This window comes from Lynx canadensis, chromosome C1 (assembly GCF_007474595.2).
Source record: "Lynx canadensis isolate LIC74 chromosome C1, mLynCan4.pri.v2, whole genome shotgun sequence".
NCBI classification, from domain to species: domain Eukaryota; kingdom Metazoa; phylum Chordata; class Mammalia; order Carnivora; family Felidae; genus Lynx; species Lynx canadensis.
This window is the reverse complement of record NC_044310.1, coordinates 134,954,855-134,978,343: the sequence shown is the minus strand read 5'-3', so window position 1 is coordinate 134,978,343 and position 23,489 is coordinate 134,954,855. Positions and strand designations below refer to the sequence as shown.

General features: G+C 38.7%; 1 protein-coding gene across 5 annotated transcripts in view; it reads left to right on the top strand.

Annotated features, from left to right (window-relative positions):
• ZEB2 (zinc finger E-box binding homeobox 2) overlaps positions 1-23,489 on the top strand; it is a 133,809-nt gene that overhangs the window by 103,223 nt on the left and 7,097 nt on the right. For all 5 annotated transcript variants that reach the window (XM_032594402.1, XM_032594404.1, XM_032594403.1 and 2 more), the window contains 5 exons: positions 10,870-11,058; positions 11,775-11,989; positions 14,623-14,731; positions 15,663-17,632; positions 19,045-19,225. In XM_032594402.1, the coding sequence (XP_032450293.1) occupies positions 10,870-11,058; positions 11,775-11,989; positions 14,623-14,731; positions 15,663-17,632; positions 19,045-19,225 (2,664 nt within the window). The remainder of the gene's footprint in view (positions 1-10,869; positions 11,059-11,774; positions 11,990-14,622; positions 14,732-15,662; positions 17,633-19,044; positions 19,226-23,489) is intronic.

Here is a 23,489-nt window from a genome sequence, read left to right as displayed (position 1 = left end):
TAGAAATGGCCATGTGAATTGAGGAGTGTGTTGACCCATCCTCTTTGCTCTGTGAGCTTTGACAGAGGACAGAAGGAGTGGCTGCGCTGGAAAGGTCTGTGAGGGATGGGGTATTACTATGACAGGACAACACAGTTTCATGTAATCTGAAGAAGTGCAACGCATGTAGGAGGGTATCATTAAGCATGTGGGGGGATAAACAAGTAATATGTGGAATGGAAAAGCAAAATGAACCATGAATAAAGGATTGGTCTTTTTTTTTCTCTAGTCCTAAGTCAAACTTGAGACATTCTTTATTTACAATCAAGTTATTCCATACTGAGTGCCTTTAGAAACACGATTAAACATAAGGACTATCTAAAGTAGGAAAACAAAATCCTTAAATATTAAATGGAAATTGTAAGTAAGCATCTTGATTAGAGAATTTGAAGAATTTTTATGATGTTTTCTCTTTACCCCAATAGACTTGGATGTGGATTGCCCAGTGGGGTGGGGGGTGGGGGGGTAGGGAATGAAACAAGTTTATAGGATTCAGAAGCGCAGGAACATGAAGGAAAAAAGTTTAAAATTTCATCTTTTATTTATATTGAAGTCAGCATTCACCATGGCTTTCCCCCATACTAATTTTATGGTGTTATAATGTTGTCATTTAGAACTATTTATAATGCTGGCAATGTTGTCAGCATCTAGGACCTCTTCAAATCATGTCAAATCAGTTAGGCATAATGAAGAACTGAAAAGATGGGTTTCTCTCTCACTCATTCTCTCTTTCTCTCATACTGAGTCACTATGATACAGTGGAAAGAGTAATGGGTTAAGAGTCAGGATACATGAATGCTCCATCAAGCTCTTCCAGAAATTATTTGTCTAACTTTCTATGAATCATAAGCCTCATCTATACCTTAGTTGTATCATCTGTTAAAGGAGGAAATTAGACTAGAAATTTTGGACTCCACCCCACCATACCCTTTCTTCTGATGAATTTTTGCTGGGAAGCATCAACAAAGAAAACAAAGCACCGGCTGAGCTAGTTGGCATGGGAAGGGGATGGTCCTGCCTCATGGTATTATACCCAGGGCCCTACATTTGGAAGGGCTTTGACTTTGGTTTAATGTTCTGCTGTTGTCATTGTGCACTGGGCCCCACAAATTATGTAGTGTAATTAGTCCTGCATATAGCTCACAAAATGCATTAGGATATAATAGCAGAGTATAAGCCAGAATGGGAAGGGGTGGGATCAGGGATTCACCACCACTGAGAAATGCCAGCTATGTCCAGGTTTACCAGATTCTTCCAAGTTCTGAGGGGTCTCCAGAGCAGTGAAAGACTCTAGACCTAGATTGAAAATCTCGCTTAAGCAAGAAACACCAGGTGTCAAGGTATAGCTCCCCTAAAATGGTGATATTAATGATAAGGTTAGGAGGCTGGCAAGTGGTTTGGCCTCTTTAAATACAAATTCTGTGCATCACATCATTCTCATAGAAGAAAGTGGGAAAAAGAGTACGAAATTTTCTGTACCATTATTATCCTCTAGATTTAATAACTTCCAATTTCCTCATATTATTTTTACATGGAGTGTAAATTAAATCCTTTAACTTTTTAAATATTTTTTAATCTTTTTAAAAATGTATTTAAGTAATCTCTAGACCCAACACAGGGCTTGAACTCACAACCCCGAGATCAAGAGTTGCACGCTTCAACAACTGAGCCAGCCAAGTGCCCCTAAATTAAACACTTTAAATTAGCTATCTTTCTTATGTGGGTAACAGAAGCCACACAAGTTTGATCATAAGTTATTTCTCAGCAAGAGTTGAGTGGATGTGTAGTGTTACTCAATTGTGCAAGATCAGTTTATGAGATCATTCAATTGACACCTAAATACTCAAAGGAGGGAACCATACTATTATAAAGCATGTCGTTTTCTTGTTGTTTATAATATCTGTCACACTCATGTGTTGGAGGAGTTTTGTCATCAGGTATGTCATGTAAATCCTCATTTGAAGATTTTTAGTTCACTCCGTACAATAGGTTTTTAAAAATAAACTAGAGAGGGGCACCGGGATGGCCCCGTCCATTGAGCGTCCAACTTCAGCTCAGGTCATGATCTTACAACTCGTGGGTTCGAGCCCCGCGTCGGGCTCTGTGCTGACAGCTCAGAACCTGGAGCCTGCTTCGGATTCTGTGTCTCCCTCTCTCTCTGCCCCTGCCCCACTCACTCTCTGTCTTTCTCTCTCTCTCTCAAAATTGTAAATAAACATTAAAAATAAATTAATAAGGCGTGCCTGGGTGGCTCAGTCAGTTAAGCGGCTGACTTCGGCTCAGGTCATGATCTCGTGGTCCATGAGTTCGAGCCCCGCGTCGGGCTCTGTGCTGACGGCTCAGAGCCTGGAGCCTGTTTCAGATTCTGCGTCTCCTTCTCTCTGACCCTCCCCTGTTCATGCTCTGTCTCTCTCTGTCTCAAAAATAAATAAACGTTAAAAAAAATTTTTTTAAATAAATTAATAAAAAAATAAAAAATAAGTAAATACACTAGAGAAAAAGAGAGGTTTCGAGGACAGAAAAACAGATGTAGCACTTGGTTAGACAGGAGGGCCATGTTCAGACTGTAATCAGTGTATACCTCCTGGCTGATGAATGCTGTGGTTTTATTAGCTTTGTTTGCGATTAGCAGCAGCTATCTCCACTTCACAGCAAGGGTTCCCACAAGAAATAACTGATAGCCCATGCTCCTTGAGTGACTCCTTCATTCATTCCACAAACATTTAATAAGCACTGTTTTCCTTGTGAAGTTGTCAATGGTTTCTAGTCACCTCCAAAATCTTAATCTGTGTATATGTTGCCTTCATCAAAAAGCTATGTTGCTTTGAGTTTTTAATTGAAAAGAATATAGATGAACCTCTTTAGGCCTAGCCAGTGAATAAAAAAGCAAATTGATAGGGCAATTAATTAATTGAAAGTATGGAATTCTGAAACTTCAAGGATACCCCAGAAAGCATATACCAGCTCATTTCACAGATGAAGATACTGAGATTAAAAATCACAAGTTGCTAGCCAAAATGGGTTGCCCAGGGACCGTGAACCTGGTCCAATCGTTCAGTTATTGAGCATTAGCTGTGTGCCAGGCAATGTACCAGGCACTCGTGGTACAAAGTTGAATAAAATGCAGTCTGCCTGCAGGTCAACGAAGGGTTACAATGTAATGTGATAAGGTCAGTGATTGAGATATGAAGATGATATTTAGTAAGTGCAGAAAGAGGTTATGAACTCAGGTAGAGATCCTCAGGAAGGCCACATGATATGGGACTAATTCTGAGCTACTTCCCAAAACCATGTTACTGAATACCTTCTTTACCTGGGTGATGCAGATAATTGAATTCCCAGGGCAATGATTCTTAAACTGGGCGTGCATCAGAACCCCCTGAAGGGCTTGTCAAAACACAGACTGCTGATTCTGTTTTGAACAAGCTCCCAGGTAATGCCGATGCTGCTGGCCTGGAGACCACATTGTGAAAACCAGTGTCCTAGAACACCCTCAGTTGTTGTGTGTCTCTACAAAAAGCGTATAAAAAGAGTGCGGATTTGCTGGGCAAGACACCTTACTTTACAAACCCCTCTAACATATCATAACAGAGTCTAAGAATCTTTTCAGTAATATACCAAGTCCAAAATTTTAGATTACACAGTAATGTGAAAAGTCAATACACTTGAATTTACTTGAGATTTTTTTTTCCTTTAAAGTCATGGATTCTGTACCAATACATAGCAATCAAAACTGTCTCAAGGTTAGTAGTCTCTAAATCTTGATGTTCACAATCCCTTAATATAAAACCTCACTTTGAAATTAGACTGTGTCCCTGACTGGGCTGCTTCCTGCTGTTTAGGGAGACATTTGATCCTGCAGAGATCTCATCCCCCCCCCCCCCCCCCCCATTCCTTCTGCCACTCTCTCCTAAAGTTCTTACACTTGGGGAGCTCCCATTGAGGCGCGGAGAGATGGACCCAGGCGCTGTGCTAATTCCCAAGAAGAAAAGAAAACTTTGTCGCTCTTAAGGAGCCTTCTCTGTCTCTGCGCTCACCTCTGTAGCAGTCGAGGCTCTGTGGGGCTGCCTGCCGTGTAGCAGTGTGATGAGAAAAAGATCGTCCTCTTCCCTCACAGCTGTTTTTAGATATCTGGTGCCAATATGTATTTTGGAAGCCTTCTACAGAAAGGCACGCATGCATTTTTAATGGTAAAATGCTTATGTTCATTAATTAGTCAACTTTAAACAAGGTAGCCATGAGAATTTATATACCTCAACGAATGCGGAGTATGAGCTTCTTTAAAAATTCAATAGAGAAGACTAAATTTAAAATAATTTTCCATGTTTTCTTGTCCTCTAAAATGTTAGTAAAGAGACTATTTTTCTAAGAGATGATGAACACAGTTACCTAGATTTGTGATTGTTTCTTCAGGTCCCTTTACCTTGACATATGAAGTGAGTAAATATCAGATTCTATGATATGTACATAATTTCTACATTTTGCTGAGAAGTATGCACACACATACACACACACACACACACACACAATCCTGTTACATGTTTATGTGTTTATATGTGTATATTGCAGAACCACAAGCATTTCATGTACATATCTCTAAATATGAGAATCACAGAAGCAGGAAAGCAATTATCAATCAACACCATTGGATCCTCATCCCAAAGCCCACTCTCTGGCATTAGTAGGGACTCAATAAACAGTTATTAAACAATGGGATGGATGAATGATTCTACTCGGTTTCTTACATGTATTTACTTCAGCTTTTCTCGACCCTCCAAGACGTTTTCTTTTCCAAAAGAATTACTTATTCATTTTATGTTCATTAAAATGGCTTAGCATAATATTCAAACATATTTCTTCAGTTTTTTAATGAAAATTGAAAACATGTGGGGTACTAGATCAGTTATAATAGAGTACATGAACACATGCTCATTACAAATAAAGAAAATAAATGGCAAAAGGATGGAAGTAAAGAGGGAAACAGTAAAAGAGAAGGAATAAGTATTTATGATTTAACTATTTGTAAACACTAAGCAAACCTCGCTTTTAAGTATCTTTGAGAAAGTGTCCTAAAAACTCAATTATGGGAGGTGACTGATTTGAAGACCAATATATCTCTTTTATTTAGAGTTCTGTCAACATGACTTGATTTTTTAAGGAATAACTTTAAAAGTCAATCCATATTTATATTTATCATTATCTAAAAATATCAATATCTAAGATAAACATAAAAGTATTTATGCAAGTATCATTAATAAGCAATATTAGTGGGGCACCTGGGTGGCTCAGTTGGTTAAGCGTCCTACTCTTGATTTTGGCTCAGGTCATGATCCCAGGGTCATGGGATCGAGCCCAGTGTCAGACTCTTCTCTAAGTGTGGAGCTTGCTTGGGATTCTCTCTCTCTCCCCCCATCGTTCTCCCCCACTCGCACATTCTCTCTCTCCTTCTAAAATAAATAAAATGAAAAATATGTTCTTAAAAGCAACATTTGTAAGGGTGAACAACATACTGACAAGAAATGTGAGGCTTTTCTAACTTGAAGTGACCTAGAAATTCATCCTAACAATACTAAAATACACGTGGTGATGAAGAAACATTTTTAATTAATGCATTGTTTTGGTTTTTGGGTTTTTTTGGATAGAGAAAAGTTTACCTGACCTTAGGGGAGGTTGAAATATTTGCAAGACATTAGGATAAATTTTAGGACTAAATGCAAAATCTCTGGAGAAGGTATGGGAAGAAATCACTTGAGGTTTCTTGTGAATTTTTGTTATGGTTTGATCATAAATATCATGCAAATATTCTTTGTCAGTGTGTTTTGGCAGTTCTTCCAAGGAGACCAAGGAGTAAAGAGGATTACAGAAAGAAAAAAAAAAAGGAAAAGGAAGCTGATTTTACAATAGAAAATGCAGTGGGGAATTCTGTAACTTTCTAGTGAATTTTCTACCTCATTCCTATGTCCACTATACAGTATTACAAAATCTTTGTAAAAACCAAAAATGTAAACTTCTGTATACAACCAAAACTTTATCCTTCTCAACAAGTTTGAAAGTAACCAAAAATTAATCCCATTGTTTGTTCAAATATAACAAGTGGGGTGATTTTGGATCTTAGAGACTGAAACACACATAGTCTAAAGTAGAAAGGGGAGTTTTTCAACTCACAGAATCTAAAGAGGATTGACAACAGAGCCACCGGAAGGACACAGGTGCAGCTTGGCCTCAGGAGCAAATATAGCTAGAAATGTACTATCAGGACTTGCCATCTTGTCTTTGCTTTTCTTTGTATACCTGCTTCAGTCTCTTTCTTCATAAATCTTCTTACCTTACAATGAGATATATCGATTCCTTTGTTCTACATCTTATAGCAGCAGTTACTTGAGGGAAATAAATTCTCTTGATTCTCTCTTTGGAACAAAGTCCTAAAATCATAAGGAAATGATTTACTGACTCAGTTGGATCCATTGGCTACCCCTGAACCAATCAACAGTTTGGCCTGGAGAATGGAGAACTAAAATAAGTTCATTTTAGGTGCAGATTAAGCCATTGTAGCTAGGGGAGCAGAATCATGCACTAACATGGCAGCTCCCTTGGGTACCATAAAGTTTGACAGTAGAGAATATGGGGAGCCGATGCCAGGCAAAGGAAAATGTTGTGGTACTGAGCGGGAAAACCATAGGTTACAAGTACCCATAGCAACACCAAGGGAAAACCACATTATACCTGTGTTGGTTAGACCTAGACTAGTTCATGGAAGTCTAGAATCTAGACCACTTAAGTGACTCTAGATACATGACATATATAGGTAATAGCATACCTATACCGCATGAAGAAAATCTTGATGGAGCAAATAGATTTAAATGATTGAGTGCTATCTTCTTCATTAAATTCTTTTTGAATACTCAACTGAACCCTTTTGAATTCTTGCAAATATTTATGGCCATCACTAAACAGTTTATTCCATAATTGTTCTACAATTGCCTGAATAGCAGGTCTGAGTTCCTAGCTCAACTGTGGGTATCTTATCTTATGCTTCCTTTTATTAGAAGACTTTTACACCAAGACTAATGTTAAGCACGTAATTTATTCCACATTCATTCCATAAATGATTCTTGAGAGGCTACTAATTTCTAGGCAATATGCTCAAAGCTCAGGATACAAAGATGATCAAAGATGATCCTTAAAGAGAGAATATGATTTGATGTCTTTGTCCCAATCACATGTGACATTGAAACCTAGCATACCCAAATTTGATCTAACAAGTGAATTGCCTCTCCAAACACTAGTAGTGCTTCTAGATGCAGTTTAGTTTGCCTATCCAGAAAAATCTGAATTTTCCTCCTGTTTAAGCCAAAAGGCTATTAATGCAAATCCGATTGCATTTGCATTTGGTTACATTTCTGATGGAAACATTCATATGCAAATGAAAATTCATGAAAAGATAGCCAGATAATTCCAATAGTTGCTGAAATATCAAGATAAAATTAGGATGTTAAAATGTCCATCCATCCATGTTTACTAGGCTTCACTAACGATTGTCAAGTAGGACAGTGTTCTTGAAAAGCTTAAGTAAGTCATGCCTTAAGCATTTGACAACATTCTAATAGGTCTGGGTTTAGAAAGGAGCTGCTATATTATTTCCTACTGCCACAGTGCTGAAGAAGAAGTCAGTCCCTGGTCAAATCAGTCAAGTTGCTCAAAAGTGGTTCATCTTTGATCCACTATCTTGTCCCCCTTATCTTTTCTTGCCCTTACAAACAAAAGGTGATTTTTGATAGATGTAAAGTCACTTCGATGATCCAAAACAATGAACAAAGAGTTTGTGCAAGTTGTCGTTTCTTCGTACCCTCTAGAGACTTAATGGTGCAAGTTGAATGACATTCACTACCAATAAATACCATTTGGAAAGCATCTATGGTATCACGAGTATACCCATGGAAAATTGATCTGAATCGATGTTCATATTCTTTTCAAAGATTTAAGACTTGGGGGTACTTGGCTGGTTGAGTCAGTAGAGCATGCAACTCTTGATCTTGCGCTTGTGAGGTCAAGTCTCATGTTGGGTGTACAGATTACTTACAAATAACATCTTAAGAAATAAATATATACATATTTAAGATTCTAAGAAAAGATTTAAACAACTTTTGAGATATAAAATCATAATCTACTATTACACATTCCAAACCTGTATTTGAAGGAAATATAGGTGTTGGAATCAGACTGTTGCTCTTGGTCAACTTGTTAGAACCTGGAGTGCAAAAGAGGTCATACTATTCAGGATTGTTAGCACTTAGTTTAATAGTTTACAAAGTGTGATGCTCTCCAGTTTTCTTTTATTTGGTACAAGGTTTTAGTTCATAGTTTCAAGTGTTTTTAGAATTCTGGTGTTCTCTGCTTTGGTGACTGTCACCTATCATCCATCAAATTGGAAAGCTTGAACCCAAGGAAAGATCTTAGCCTCTCCCTCCTTAGTACACCCAATCCTTCCCCCAAGCCTAGTGTTTTTATTTCTTAAGTATCTCTCAAGTCTAGCCACTTCTCATAGTCTCCATCACCAATTCCTTAACTTTTATCTTTGCCTGTTTTATGACAAGACTCCAAATTGGTTTCCCAGAATCCACTTTTCTCTTTCTGAAATCCCCACCGTACTAAGTAGCTAGAGTTGTCATTTAAATATGCAGATGGGGGGGAGGGGGAGCCTGGGTGGCTTTGTCGGTTATGCCTCTGACTTCAGCTTAGGTCACGATCTTCTGGTTCTGTGAGTTTGAGCCCCACATCAGGCTCTCTGCTGTCAGTGCAGAACCTGCTTCAGATCCTCTGTGCCTTCTCGCTTGCTCTCTCTCTCTCTCTCTCTCTCAAAAATAAATAAAAAAACATAAAAAAATAAAAATGCAGATAAGGGGTGCCTCGGTGGCTCAGTTGGTTAAGCCTCCAACTTGGGCTCAGTTCATGATCTTATAGTGTGTGACTTCAAGCCCCGCATCTGGCTCTGCACTGTCAGCATGGATCCCCACTTAGGATTCTCTCTCTCTCTCTGTCCCTCTCTGCCCCTCCCCTGTTTGTGCACGCTCCCTCTCTCAAAAGAAATAAATAAATGTTTTTTTAAAAAATGAAAAAAATAAAAATGCAGATAATTCACAATTTCATCCAATCATCTCCTTGCTTAATACCCTTCAGGGGCTTCCTGTTTCTCTTAGAATAAAACTCAAATCCTTAACAGGGCTACCACACACCACATGTTCTGGTTCCTGCCTGCCTCTCTACCCTAGCATCATATTGCTTCCCTTTCGCTGTCTGCACTCAGCACTGTCTTTTTAGATAGTGATACGCAGCATGCTCTTTCCAGCCTCCTTGTATGTGCTGCTCTTCCCCAGCTTCTAAAGTTAGTTGACTTCATGCTTTCTCAATTAAAGTTTTCCTGATCTTCTAGACTCCATCAGGTTCCACCCCCCCCCTTTCATAGGACCACACAACTTCCTTGAGTAATATACATGTGAGTTTGTAACATTGTTTTTATTTTTGAGAAAATGTCAGTTATACTGATTGTTCTCATGTCTTCCTGCAGGATGAAAATGAATCTGTTTTTTGCTTATCAAATCAAGCCCTTCCCACTTTCTGTTCTTTGCATCTATAATCCACAAGTTTGTAACAGTGAAGGCAACAATAAAAATGAAATAAAAATAAACATTGAGTAGCTCAAACATCATCCTGCCACAAACTGTCAGAGATAATTAGTATGGCAAATACTTTAATATCTTATATGGCAGAGAAGGTGAGGTGGGGAATATAGGGTGAACGAAGCTTAACTGCTCTCAGAAACTATGAAAGTAGGGCTCCACCCCCTAATTATACTAGCAAATGACTTTCATCCACCTACTTAGGGTGGATACTACCATACCAGCCACACTCCCAACACTGGCTTATGCATAAAACTTTTTATTTAGGGTATTTAAGCCACAATTTATTGCAGAAACATATCTAGAAGTTTCAAATATACAAAGTCTTGTGACACAGTTGCTGCAATTGATTTACAACTATTATCCAATTCATGGGAACGGAGTCATAATTACAAAAGTTACAAATCTTCAAAATCACACAGCAGAATGGCTGTTGCTTTTGCTTTTATTAAGCATCTCTGTTCATTTTATTTTACTTCTGATTGTGAGCTTCATTTTATTTTCAGGCAGCTTTAAAAAATACTGATAAGGAAAGATAAAGTGCCACATCCCATGACTCTTTAACAAAGTCCCATTATTATCTCTCTAGGAATATCTGTCCTTTCACATCTGTGTCAGACTGTGTAGTCCTGGCCACCTGTGATGTTCAGAGAGTGGAAGGTTAAAAGCTTATATTTAGCAACAGGATGTATCTGTGGTTAAGCACTTTAAGTTTAGTGGACAATAAAAAATTAAACATACCTTTCTCAAAAGAAGAGGAAGTTTTATATAGACTGTTATAGTAGCTTTGAGTTCATATTATCTCTCATGTTATGGGTCTTAGAATGTAGTTCTGTTTTCTTTTTTTTTTCATTTTCCCTAAAAAAATTTGAAAAATGTCTTTCATTCTTTGTGAATTATGCAGACTAGTATTCCAGGAAGGAGAAAAAAAAAAAATGTGCCTATTTCACTTAAAGCAAAGTGTCTTTTTTTTTTTTTTTTGCATGTATTATTCGATCAATAACCGGTCACCTGCAACACTTCTTACAAATAAATTAGGTGTGTGTGGTCTTTTTTGCAAGTCAACGTTTCGTAGTAACTGTGATGTGCGTGGGCTTGGGCTACCCACGAAGAAGGCCCTGCAAAGACGCTTCTTCTCCTTTTGTGATTTCAGTCAAGAATGCAAATTGCACATCAGACTTTGAGGAATACTTTGCCAAAAGAAAACTGGAGGAACGCGACGGCCACGCAGTCAGCATCGAGGAGTACCTTCAGCGCAGTGACACGGCCATTATTTACCCAGAAGCCCCTGAGGAGCTGTCTCGCCTCGGCACGCCAGAGGCCAATGGGCAGGAAGAAAATGGTGAGGCTGTAATTCATTTTTAGCCACTACGCTGACCTCTGCAGCTGTTACAATTACAAATGCACTACATGCCTGGGTGTTTACCTTAAAATTTGAAGAACAGCTGCAGAGGCATGGAATTTCATGAGCAAAGATTAGAACTGTAATTTTAGGGTATTGTGAAATTTTTTTTGTCAGCAAATTTGTGTCATTTGTACATCCAATAAAGAACAAGAACAATTAGAGCCTATTCCTAAGAGATAAAAATATCGGAATTGATTCCTAGGTTTCTGAGATATTTCACTTTGGAGGAACACAAAAAAGAAAGAAAAAAAAGAAAAGCAAAAGTTTAGCAACAGTGACCCTGCCCTTCTTCTTCTTCTGACACCTGAAAAGCTCTCCCACGCTGTGAATCCCCGAGTCCCATGTGACCAAAGGTTTTACTCCGAACTGTCAGTCGCCTAAGGAGAATTTCCTCCTTCATCAGCTGTTTAAATTTCCCCCCAAAAGCGCCCCGTAATTAATTAACTTCCCAGCGCAGTGTGAGCTGATTCCGACACGTCTGCGCCGGGTGTGCGAGGGGCCCGGTGCGCGCCCAGGCCGAGGGCGGCGATGGCGCTCTGGCCGAGCAGATTGCAGGGATTCCTGTCAGACCATCCCGGGCAGGCAGCCCATTAGCTGCCATTGATTTACTGACCTTTTGGCCTGCTTCTCTCCCTCTCGTCTCTCGGCTACAGACCTGCCACCTGGAACTCCAGATGCTTTTGCCCAACTGCTGACCTGCCCCTACTGCGACCGGGGCTACAAGCGCTTGACGTCACTGAAGGAGCACATCAAGTACCGCCACGAGAAGAATGAAGAGAACTTTTCCTGCCCTCTTTGCAGCTACACGTTTGCCTACCGCACCCAGCTCGAGCGGCATATGGTGACGCACAAGCCAGGGACAGATCAGGTGGGGGGTTGGTTTTAAGTGATTTCTTTCTATAATAACCCCTTAGAGAAACGATATTGCTTTGATTGGCAATCATTATTAATTTTTCATGGCATTTTGAAGATGCAGATCTTTTAATGGTAATAGCTTTAATTGAGGTCTAAATGATTTTTTGATGGTCTCTTCTAATATGATTTAATAGTCTTATGTTCACGATCGAATGAGTGTGTTAATTTCTAATTTAGAAATTTTATTTGCACTTTAACTTGACTTTAGTTTCATTTTTATGTTCCACAAAAAGTGAATGAAATTGTAGCATTTTAATTATACATTATTAAACATCTCAGCAATTTTAATTCCATTTTTCACCTACTTGTACTCGGAAAAAATTTTTTTCATATGGGATCTAAGTCATAGTAAAAGAAGTGTGCATTTCTTTCGTTTGTCACACAACACCTTCAATTACTTAGAGTATTTTTAGAAGCTGCTACTAGTTTATGAAATCTAATGAAGTGTTTAAAAAAATCAAAAGGCAGATTACACACATACATAAAATAGACTGATGAATACCGAAATATTGGACGTGTATTTAAAATGATCCCTTTTGATTCGTTTGTCTGTGGCTAAATGTTAAGATCACTCCGCCTCTGTTGACTTGTTTGTGTTAAAAATAAAAACTCTCTCTTGAACAGGTAAGCACAGCCTCTTAAATCCTTAAAGTGGTGGAATACGATCAATTCGTCCCTTATGTGGGTCCCAACAGGGTCCCCTACATGTTGTGGCAAAACTGCTCTCTCTGTTCTCCTAGGAGAATTGACTGCAGATTGATGTTATGTGTTTCAGTGGCAACAGAAATGGTGTGCCTGAAGTCCCAGTAACTGGCCTTACAGATCTGGAATCCTCCCATATAAGCCTTGCTACCATATCTGTTTTAAAAATTATTAAGCAGGATATTCTATAAAATTCTTACATTGCTTTTTTCTTGTGGGCATTATTTTCTTTGAATAAGGAAAATGAGGATAATCAAACACAATCAAGCAATGGTGATGATACTATATTATGGAATTTTACTATTGTAAAAGAACAGCTCATGAAAATCATTCCATTTATAGCTGATTGGGCTTGTCACCTGAACGTTTTTCAAAGTTCAGTTACAAAAACTATGCTTGCATAGTTACACTTATGTAACAGTTTATCTCCCCTTGCTTATATGCACAAAATCTCTAGGAAAAAAAAAGTGCCTAGATATTTATCTAGCATAACTGCTTTAAATTTCACATGCAGAAGTGTGATTGTGTTGGCGCATTATGAATGGTAGCTTTGGTGTTGAAAAGTCCCCTCATTTGCTCATGGCATTTACAATTAGTAAATTAAAATGATTGTATCATATTAACAGTGGCACAACTAAAGTTTATAGTAGTCCTCTGAGGGCTGTGGGGGGAGACAAAGCAGCTGTTGCTGTTTGTTTATGCAACTCAGCAACATATGAGCGCTGGTCCCTCAATGGCGCTCGGCGGGCTGGGCTCCGCTTGATCTTTGAAGGTTGCTGCTGTTTGAACAAACCTCCCTGTGTCCCATGTAACACCATCTGTCTCACTAGGAATGTGGGAAGATTCAGCACACCCTAGCAGTTGTCATACCGTTTCTGTGCTGTCTTTTTGCAAAAGGCTTTTGTGTCATTGCTGCTTGAAAAAGGCTGACCTCCTACCTTGAGCATCCAGAGTGGATGACTGTATTTTTTTTTTTTTTTTTTTTAGAATTCTAAGTCACAGAGCTTTTTTTCCCTTGTTCAAAAAGGTCAGCTGTGTTTGATTATATCTTTGCTGCTTTTAACTTGTCTTTTCAGCAAACTTTTCTTCTTTTTTGTCCCTACTCCCTAGCACACTACTAAAAAGGAAAATGAAAAGTCGTTGAAGTCTTTCCTACTGGCCTGTGATAAAACTGCTCAAGCAGCTATAACCCAAGATGTTGTCTCTTACATTTGATAATGAATCAAATCTGATATGCAGCACATCAGGAAAAACAGGGTTTACATTTGCTGCTAGCACAGTGAATGGGATATTTAAACATGCTTATCGTGTAATGAAATATTTATAGTCAAGAATTTTTTTGTTTGTGTATGTGTGCTTTTTTTTTCTTCTTTAAAATTGATATTGCTTCAGTATGAGATACACTTTTACCCTGATACAGAAAATTTGATAAAATTAGTTCTTTGCATGGGGAGTTTTGGGGGAGGCTGTTTAGAATTTTCAGGATAATATTTATTTATTTCCTTGACAAAACGGTTACATCCCAACAGGGAATGTTCAGATTTTAAAATGTGCCATAAACACAGAGAACCACAAACATCTTTACAATTATACTTTCTCATCTCCAAAGGCTCAAAGAAACATTTCAGAAAAGAGACTACAGAGATAATTCTAAAGCAAGTGTTGGATGCGCATGTGAAAGCCCTTTTTTTTTTTTTTTATTTGTTCCAATTTTATTGCCAACATTATCACTTTTATTGCAACTCTGAAAGACTGGGCAAATAAATAAACATGCACTCAAACCTTTTGGCCTGTCTGAAAAATAGAGGCCTTTTAAAAATATTTGTAACAAATTTCCTTTGTTCCTCCTGCACAAAACTGATGTCAGTCTTTCTCCTTTTATAGCACCAAATGCTGACCCAAGGAGCAGGTAATCGCAAGTTCAAATGCACAGAGTGCGGCAAGGCTTTCAAATATAAACACCATCTGAAAGAACACCTGCGAATTCACAGTGGTGAGTAGCAGAGGTGCTGGTGCTCACATTTGCATTTTGTGCCATTAGGAGAGTTTTAAAAGATTGTTTGAAATTTACACAATCCTGTTTGTAGCTTTTTGGAACTATGCTTTTATTTCATAAACTGTGCGGGCCTGCTCTGCCTTCCTGAGACTGATGGTACCACCAATAGCGTGATCTTACAAATCAAAGAGGAATGCTTAGACTTCCTAAAAATTGCAAATGCTTTGATTTGTTACAAAATCTAGAGGCTCCTTCTCGTCCTTTCAGCCACTCTTCTACAGATTAAGTATTTCTGACCTGAAGAAACTCAGCTGGCAAATTCGGAAGGGTATTCATTTTCGATACCTAACCATGAAAGAAAAAGTTGAAGAATTTTGGATGAGAGCTTTTGTATGATAAATGTTCCTTGATTCCTGGGAGCTGTATATTACAGAACAGCATCCTACCACTGAGATTTCTTCTTTATAACTATTTTGATAGCTCTGCCAAGCATTTTATTACCAAATTGGATGCTATTCAAAGGACTAGTTGGATTGGTAGAATCAATGGAATCTCTACAGAGTTGATTAAAGCCATGGCTACACTTCCCTTTAAATACTGTGACATCTTTATTGTGCTATTGACCACACATTAATCTGACACTCTGTTTAAATAGGAGGCTGCCGATGGCAAGACAAGATTTGGGATCTTGGCTGAAAAAGGCATAGATAGCCCTCACCTTCCACTGCTAACATCTTGAATTATGTTCTCCCAGGGTAGATAAAACCCAGAAACAGTTACGGCCACATAATTCTAAGCTAAGCACCTAGAATGTAGAGGTACCCCATTCTGTTCCTTCCATTTGGTTTCACAGATTCTTGTGTTGGCAGACAATCGTCATTGTTACCCAATCAAAGAAGTGTAATGTTAATTTTGATTATCATTTTAGGTGAAAAACCGTACGAGTGCCCAAACTGCAAGAAACGTTTCTCCCATTCTGGTTCCTACAGTTCACACATCAGCAGCAAGAAATGTATTGGTTTAATCTCTGTAAATGGCCGAATGAGAAACAATATCAAGACGGGTTCTTCCCCTAATTCTGTTTCTTCTTCTCCTACTAATTCAGCTATTACCCAGTTACGAAACAAATTGGAGAATGGAAAACCACTTAGTATGTCTGAACAGACAGGCTTACTTAAAATTAAAACAGAACCACTAGACTTCAATGACTATAAAGTTCTCATGGCCACACACGGGTTTAGTGGCACTAGTCCCTTTATGAATGGTGCACTTGGAGCCACCAGCCCTTTGGGAGTCCATCCGTCTGCCCAGAGTCCAATGCAGCACTTAGGTGTAGGGATGGAAACCCCTTTACTCGGATTCCCCGCAATGAATAGTAACTTAAGCGAGGTTCAAAAGGTTCTACAGATTGTGGACAATACGGTTTCCAGGCAAAAAATGGACTGCAAGGCTGAAGAAATTTCGAAGTTGAAAGGTTATCACATGAAGGATCCATGCTCTCAACCTGAAGAACAAGGAGTCACTTCTCCTAATATTCCACCCGTAGGTCTTCCAGTAGTGAGTCATAATGGTGCCACTAAAAGTATTATTGACTATACATTAGAAAAAGTCAATGAAGCCAAAGCTTGCCTCCAGAGCTTGACTACTGACTCAAGGAGACAGATCAGTAATATAAAGAAAGAGAAGCTACGTACTTTAATAGATTTGGTCACTGATGATAAAATGATTGAGAACCACAACATATCCACTCCATTTTCATGCCAGTTCTGTAAAGAAAGTTTTCCCGGCCCCATTCCCTTGCATCAGCATGAACGTTACCTTTGTAAGATGAATGAAGAGATCAAGGCAGTCCTGCAACCTCATGACAACATAGTCCCCAACAAAGCCGGAGTTTTTGTTGATAATAAAGCCCTCCTCTTGTCATCTGTACTTTCTGAGAAAGGAATGACAAGCCCCATCAACCCATATAAGGACCACATGTCTGTACTGAAAGCGTATTATGCTATGAACATGGAGCCCAATTCTGATGAACTGCTGAAAATTTCCATTGCTGTGGGCCTTCCTCAGGAATTTGTGAAGGAATGGTTTGAGCAACGAAAAGTCTACCAGTATTCGAATTCCAGGTCACCATCACTGGAAAGGAACTCCAAGCCGCTAGCTTCCAACAGTAACCCTCCCACAAAAGACTCTTTATTACCCAGGTCTCCCGTAAAGCCTATGGACTCCATAACATCGCCATCCATAGCAGAACTCCACAACAGTGTGACGAATTGTGATCCTCCTCTCAGGCTAACCAAACCTTCCCATTTCACCAATATTAAACCAGTTGAAAAATTGGACCACTCAAGGAGTAATACTCCCTCTCCCTTAAATCTTTCCTCCACATCTTCTAAAAACTCCCACAGTAGTTCTTACACTCCAAACAGCTTCTCTTCTGAGGAGCTGCAGGCTGAGCCTTTGGACTTGTCATTACCAAAACAGATGAAAGAACCCAAAAGTATTATAGCCACGAAGAACAAAACGAAAGCTAACAGCATAAATTTAGACCATAACAGTGTTTCTTCATCATCTGAAAACTCAGATGAGCCTCTAAACTTGACTTTTATCAAGAAGGAGTTTTCAAACTCAAATAATCTGGACAACAAAAGCACTAACCCAGTGTTCGGCATGAACCCCTTTAGTGCCAAAACTTTATACACAGCTCTTCCTCCACAAAGCGCATTTCCCCCTGCCACTTTCATGCCACCAGTGCAGACCAGCATCCCTGGGCTACGACCATACCCAGGACTGGATCAGATGAGCTTCCTACCACATATGGCCTATACCTACCCAACTGGGGCGGCTACTTTTGCTGACATGCAGCAAAGGAGAAAGTACCAGCGGAAACAAGGATTTCAGGTAATGAGACCTATCCTTTTGCTCCGAACAGAGGAGATGAAAACTATATTATACCGTGTACGCGCACGTAGGGGGAAAAAAGTCTTAGTGAGAAAACCAAGTGCCGTGTTTTCAGCAGACATGGCAGTTTGTTTTCACTTGAACCTCAAACTGAGTGGGCTAGCCAAATAAGTGGAGAATCAGTGGAACACTGCTCTGTGGAAGCACATGTGCCCTAAAAAAGAGGAAGACTTTAATACCTGTTTTGGAGGTTTATTTAGATTGATCTGTATGTTTTTAGAATCACACATCGATAGCAATATTGGACAGGGCTTAACATAGACGCTAAAAGTTACCATTTACAACAGTCACATACTTGTATAGATGTTCACAATTTGCGATCATTACATGTACAAATTTGACATGTACTTGGTCTTATAGAAAATCGTGTATTTTGAAGAGTATTTTAGAAAATATTTTGTGCATGCCACTTGACTTCTTACGTAGTTTTCGAACCAGTAAGTAATCTATGGTTTTCAAATACAAAAGCAGGTATGTTTTAACAACACGGATTATAATCCCTATTTGGAAAATAGGAGCACAAGGAGCAGTGTACCTTTGTAACAGCTGTTCCAGGATTCCAATTTCCAGTGCATCTGCCCTCTCTGTAAATGTATTTAAGCCTATTTAATCTCCTCTAATATTAATTAGTGCAAACGTAGTCTAAGAAAACTGAACTGTGAGCTAGCAAATGGAAATGTATGTTATCATGCAAGTTTGCACTCCTTTGGATCAAGACAAAATAAATATCAAGAAATTTAATAATTTACTGATCCACATTCATTATTGCTCAATGCTGAAGGCTGTTTTAACATAGATAGAACATTGATAAAAAGTGTTATTAATATTCCCTATTTCAAATTAGAAAATTAAATATAAAAATATAGCTTGAGGCCTTTAGTTGGTAGACATACATTTAAATAGATTGCATAATAATAACATTTTGTACCTAAATATAAAATTCAATTAAAATGGGGTTTCTACAGCTACAGATCATTTCTAAAGTTAACCACGCTGGAAAACACACAAATTCTGATGTGTAATGTTCACTCATGGATATTTCCCAATATAAAGAAAACTAAGGACTTTAGAAAATGTTATGTTTTTCTCACCTTCAGAGTTGACTGTGTTCTACCCTTGAAAAACAATGAGCTGTACCATGTAGGGCAGAGAGGGTTTATATTTTTGTGGAAATGTGAGACCTCATCCATTATTCGTGGAAAGTAATAGGTTTAAAACAAACAAACAAACAAACAAACGAGATCGATTAATAGCCAGCACTTTTGAGGTTCTCCAAATGTCAGCCTACGTGAAGTTGTTTGGTATAAACACAAAGAGAAGAGACTGTGTTGAACTATGTGATTATATCACAGGGAGAATTGCTTGATGGAGCACAAGACTACATGTCAGGCCTAGATGACATGACAGACTCCGACTCCTGTCTGTCTCGAAAGAAGATCAAGAAGACAGAGAGTGGCATGTATGCATGTGACTTATGTGACAAGACATTCCAGAAAAGCAGTTCCCTTCTGCGACATAAATACGAACACACAGGTATGAGTGACTTTGACTAGCTAGTTAGAGCTTCCCGGCCTGCTGTACATTTCATAATATTTAATGAGTACACTTGTGCAACATAAGATGGAACATATGCTGATACCTTCAACAAGGAAGAAATAATGCTTTTGCCTAGCTCAGTAGGACTTTTTTGTTGCCTGTTTATTGGATCATTCGTGTGTTTATGCGTGTGCTTGTCTTCAGATCTTTCAAGTTAATCTGGAAGCCAAATTCACAAATCCCGTCAAAGGTATATTTAAGTGGCCAGGGCAATGAAATGGCATGACACGGCCCCGCTACTGAAAATGTGTTCAAATTCCTCAGTTGTAGTGACTCTGTTTATGCGAAAATTTAATGAAAAATTCAGCCAGTCGTATATTAGTTTGATCACCCAAACTTCAAGTAAGCTACGACTTGGAGGTGGTTCTGTTTGGTTTTATAAATTGGCCATTTTTTGAATAAAGCAGAAGTGTTAGGACTGGGAGAGAGAAAGGTATAAGTCAAGTAATCTGCCAGACGAGCTACTGAAGCTACTTCTATTTGAAAGATGACAATAAAACTTTCTAAATTTAATTAGCTTATTTCCAATGCATGCATTACCGATTAGGAACAATCATACAGAGTTGACAAGATCGCAGCCTTGTTCTTCCCTCTGAGTGAGTAGAGAGATAGTGGGTTAATCTTTCAAGCCAAGGGAGAAGTACCATAATGTGGAGCAGCATTGGTTCCCACAATCCCAGATCTGCTCCGCAGCCCCGTGGTGGAGCTACACCTGTGCTCGCTCCCTCCCTCCTTCTCCTTCCACCTTTGACCACAAAGCAACCCAGCCCCATCCCTGTCCCTAGTCCCTAACCTGTTTCCAACTTTTCTCCTCGGGATATTTGGCATGCTGTACTGGCCCGAGATGGGAAAAGGAAAGAGTGTAGGTCCTCAAGCGAAATACTGGCAGGGGGAAATGATATGAAAACTCTCATTTTAAACGAAAAAGTCTAGTATCACACATTTTAACATAGGGCAAAAAAATATTAGCCTACCAATACTTTTGGGGGGAAAGTGATGAAAAGACAAAAAAGAAAAAGATAAGAGAAGGTAATGTGAACACTTTCTGCTGTATTCTGACGAAGTACACTGTGCCCTTTTTAGTATCTGAAAATATCCTTGGGGAGCACTCGTCCTCATCATCTGCCCTTGTCCCTCACTGGGCATGTGCAGGAGGCAGCACAGTGACCAGGACCTGCCCGAGTGGGGGGAGGTTGGGTGAATAGTAGGTGTTCAGGGTATTTATGAAGAGAACAAGGTTGGTAAATAGCAGTACCCTTACTGCAGCCACACCAATTCTCTCTTTCTTCAACTGTCTGATATTAGTTAATATTGTTTTAAAAGCTCAACTAATGATACTCCAAAGACAACCTAGTTTGAAAAGCAAATCCCGATAGTTTCTGCACTTGTGTAATATAATTCAATGTTTGAAACGTCAGAATTTTCCTGTATTTGTCTTTTATCCTAGATATCATAGATGTTTTCTTTAGTACCAAGTCCTATTTAAATATTTATGAAGATATTTTCATATCTAAATTTACTTTAATATTGTAATCAACCTCAAATATATTTTGTATTTCATTATTCAGCTACAATAGGCACATCACTGAAGGCATCTTTCCCTCTCTGATTGATTTTATTATATGACCATATGCAAACTCTATCATTTACTACATGGTGAGTCTAAAACTTTTATTTTAGTGAGGGCTATCATACATATTGACATCCAGTCAATATCTTTATTTCTTACAAATGAGATAGTCCATAAACTTCATAGGCATATAGATAGTTGAGAGACCCAAAAGTTGACAAACATAAATATGCATCATCAATTTGCCAAATATGCTGTATTTTAAAACATAAAAATAAAATGTTCTGGTTCCTTAAGATGTAAGAAGATCTGCTGCCTGGAAGTAATGTATAGCAACAAGATGCTAATCATCCAATGGGTTCTTTAAACATGTGATTAGTTCTCCTCCCGTTGGCTTCCTAGCTTGTCAAGTTTCCAGTGTGTTAACTTTTTGGTCTCTTGACCAAACATCTCATGACATTACTACTGTCAGTGTATTAGGTTCCATCAATGTGAAGTTCTCCATGACTTTTCTAGCACTATGATGTACGTAAAAATTTAGTCCATTTCCCTTCCCTAATTGGGCCCAGAAGCCTTTTGTTTGTTTATGTTAAGCACTAGTAATGCTTTGGGAATGTACTAATGTGAAAATTGCAAGTGAAAACAGTCTTTGGGTTGACTGAATCTAAGGTTTGGGAAATGAAGTTGAATCATCATTTGGTTAGGTGCTAACTACAAATGTGTCATTGATAACGTGTGTTTGTTGCATCTCTACAATTTAACATATACGATGGCTTAAATTAAGAAGGAAATTACGAGCTACCTATTCTTGAGACCTTGTGCTCTTTTACCTTGACCTGTTTAATTTATTTCCTAGGCAGACACCAAAGACATAATGCTTAATTTCCTTTACCCATGGCGTATTGCTTGCTTGCTTTTCCTGGGGCCTAGGCCTGGGATCGGGACTGGGAGACAGAAAGGGAATACTCTCCAAATGTTGACTTCAACGGGATTAATTGTCACAGGCCAGGACTGTGAAACACAAAATCTGAAACTCCCGTTAGACCCTGTCAAGAACTCCTTTGTATTCCACTGCAATTTAAATCTGACATGTCTTGAGTAATTTCTCTATTGAGACATTGTGGTAGGTACTCTTAACCCTACCTTATTCAGAAAAGCAATAGAAATATTTCTACTTTTGAGTAGATAAAGTCAAAGTTTTAAATAAATTACCAATTTTGTTTCTCAGTTATGTGATAATATTTTTTCATACCACAAACCTTCCATTTATTAACTTCAGTTATCATTCTAGCTGTCAGGTGAATCATGAACCTTGAGATTAGAGAAACAAAATTACCCTAAAAAAGTTTTGATTCACTCAGCGTCAAGTTGGATGTTTTTCTGAATCTTGCCCATATAGAAATTTAATTCCAGAACATCTTGATTTGAATCAGGTAAACCAGTCAAACAGATTTAAAAAAGATGAACATCCAAGTCAGGTCTCATTTAAATTGAATGTATTAAATACTTACTAGTGACACTTCTGGAGATTAGTAGACTATTTCATCAAGATACAGGTCAGTCCCCCTACACTTACGCCCAAATTCTGTCCTTTGCCTGGCATAATAGCTGTACATTTCATTCTCTCAGGTTGTCAGTTCATAATGTAGAATTAATATATTTAAGCATATTGTTTATTATTGATTGAAATCCTTGAAAATCGATTGTCTGCAATCATAGAATACCTATATAATAGACTGCAGTTTAATGGGCATCCCCCAAGCATTTCCACCAGGCCTTGAAAGTTGTCCTGGAGAGTGTGTGTTCTCTCTCAGGGCATTGCTCTGTATTTTGTTTCTTTGGAAAAGAGAGAGCCATACCAACTGTGGCAACTGTGATGTTCACTCACAATTATTCACAGCCGATCTGTGAAGTCACCTAACTGTCCCACTTTTCTCTGCTCCTGAGCTGATGAGACATCCAAAGGAGGCTGTAGGACAGTTCCACTCAGGCATGCCCTAGCAACTAAAGCAGCAAGAAATTTTCCATCTACCACCTGTCTTCTTTCCTTCAGATTTACTTCTTCCATGTACTCTTCTTATCTTGCTTATAACTTGAGAATTATTGAGCATGTATGGATAAAAATGAATAAAATTATCTAACATTAATTGAGTGCTTACTACGTGCAATCCTCGTTCTAACCACTTTACCTATGTTGTCTCCTTTACTCCTTATGCCTGGATCACAAGTTGGGTCCCCAAAGGATCCTCAGGTCCTTTTACTTAAAGGGACCCTGATCTTCAGAGAGGTTAACAGAGAGGTTACCTGTGTTGCACAGTTAGTACGAAAAGATGGATTTGAACCCAGGCAGTCAGACTCCAGAACCCATCTCCCGTATTTAACACTGCACCATCCTGCCCTGTGAATGAATCGCTACCATCAGAAACGTCTTACCCGTGCTCCTGCTGGCATCCTTTTCTTTAAGGTCCAAGTACACGCAAGACAAACCAGATTCACACGTAGTGACTTGAAGTCTTCTGGCAGGCCAAACCTCTGTCTTTTTCCCAAATATACTTCTGCTTCCTGTTAAATTACCTTCCCGACATGGTGGTCTTGTCAAATGGAAAAGCACGCCACCTTTCCAAATTCTTG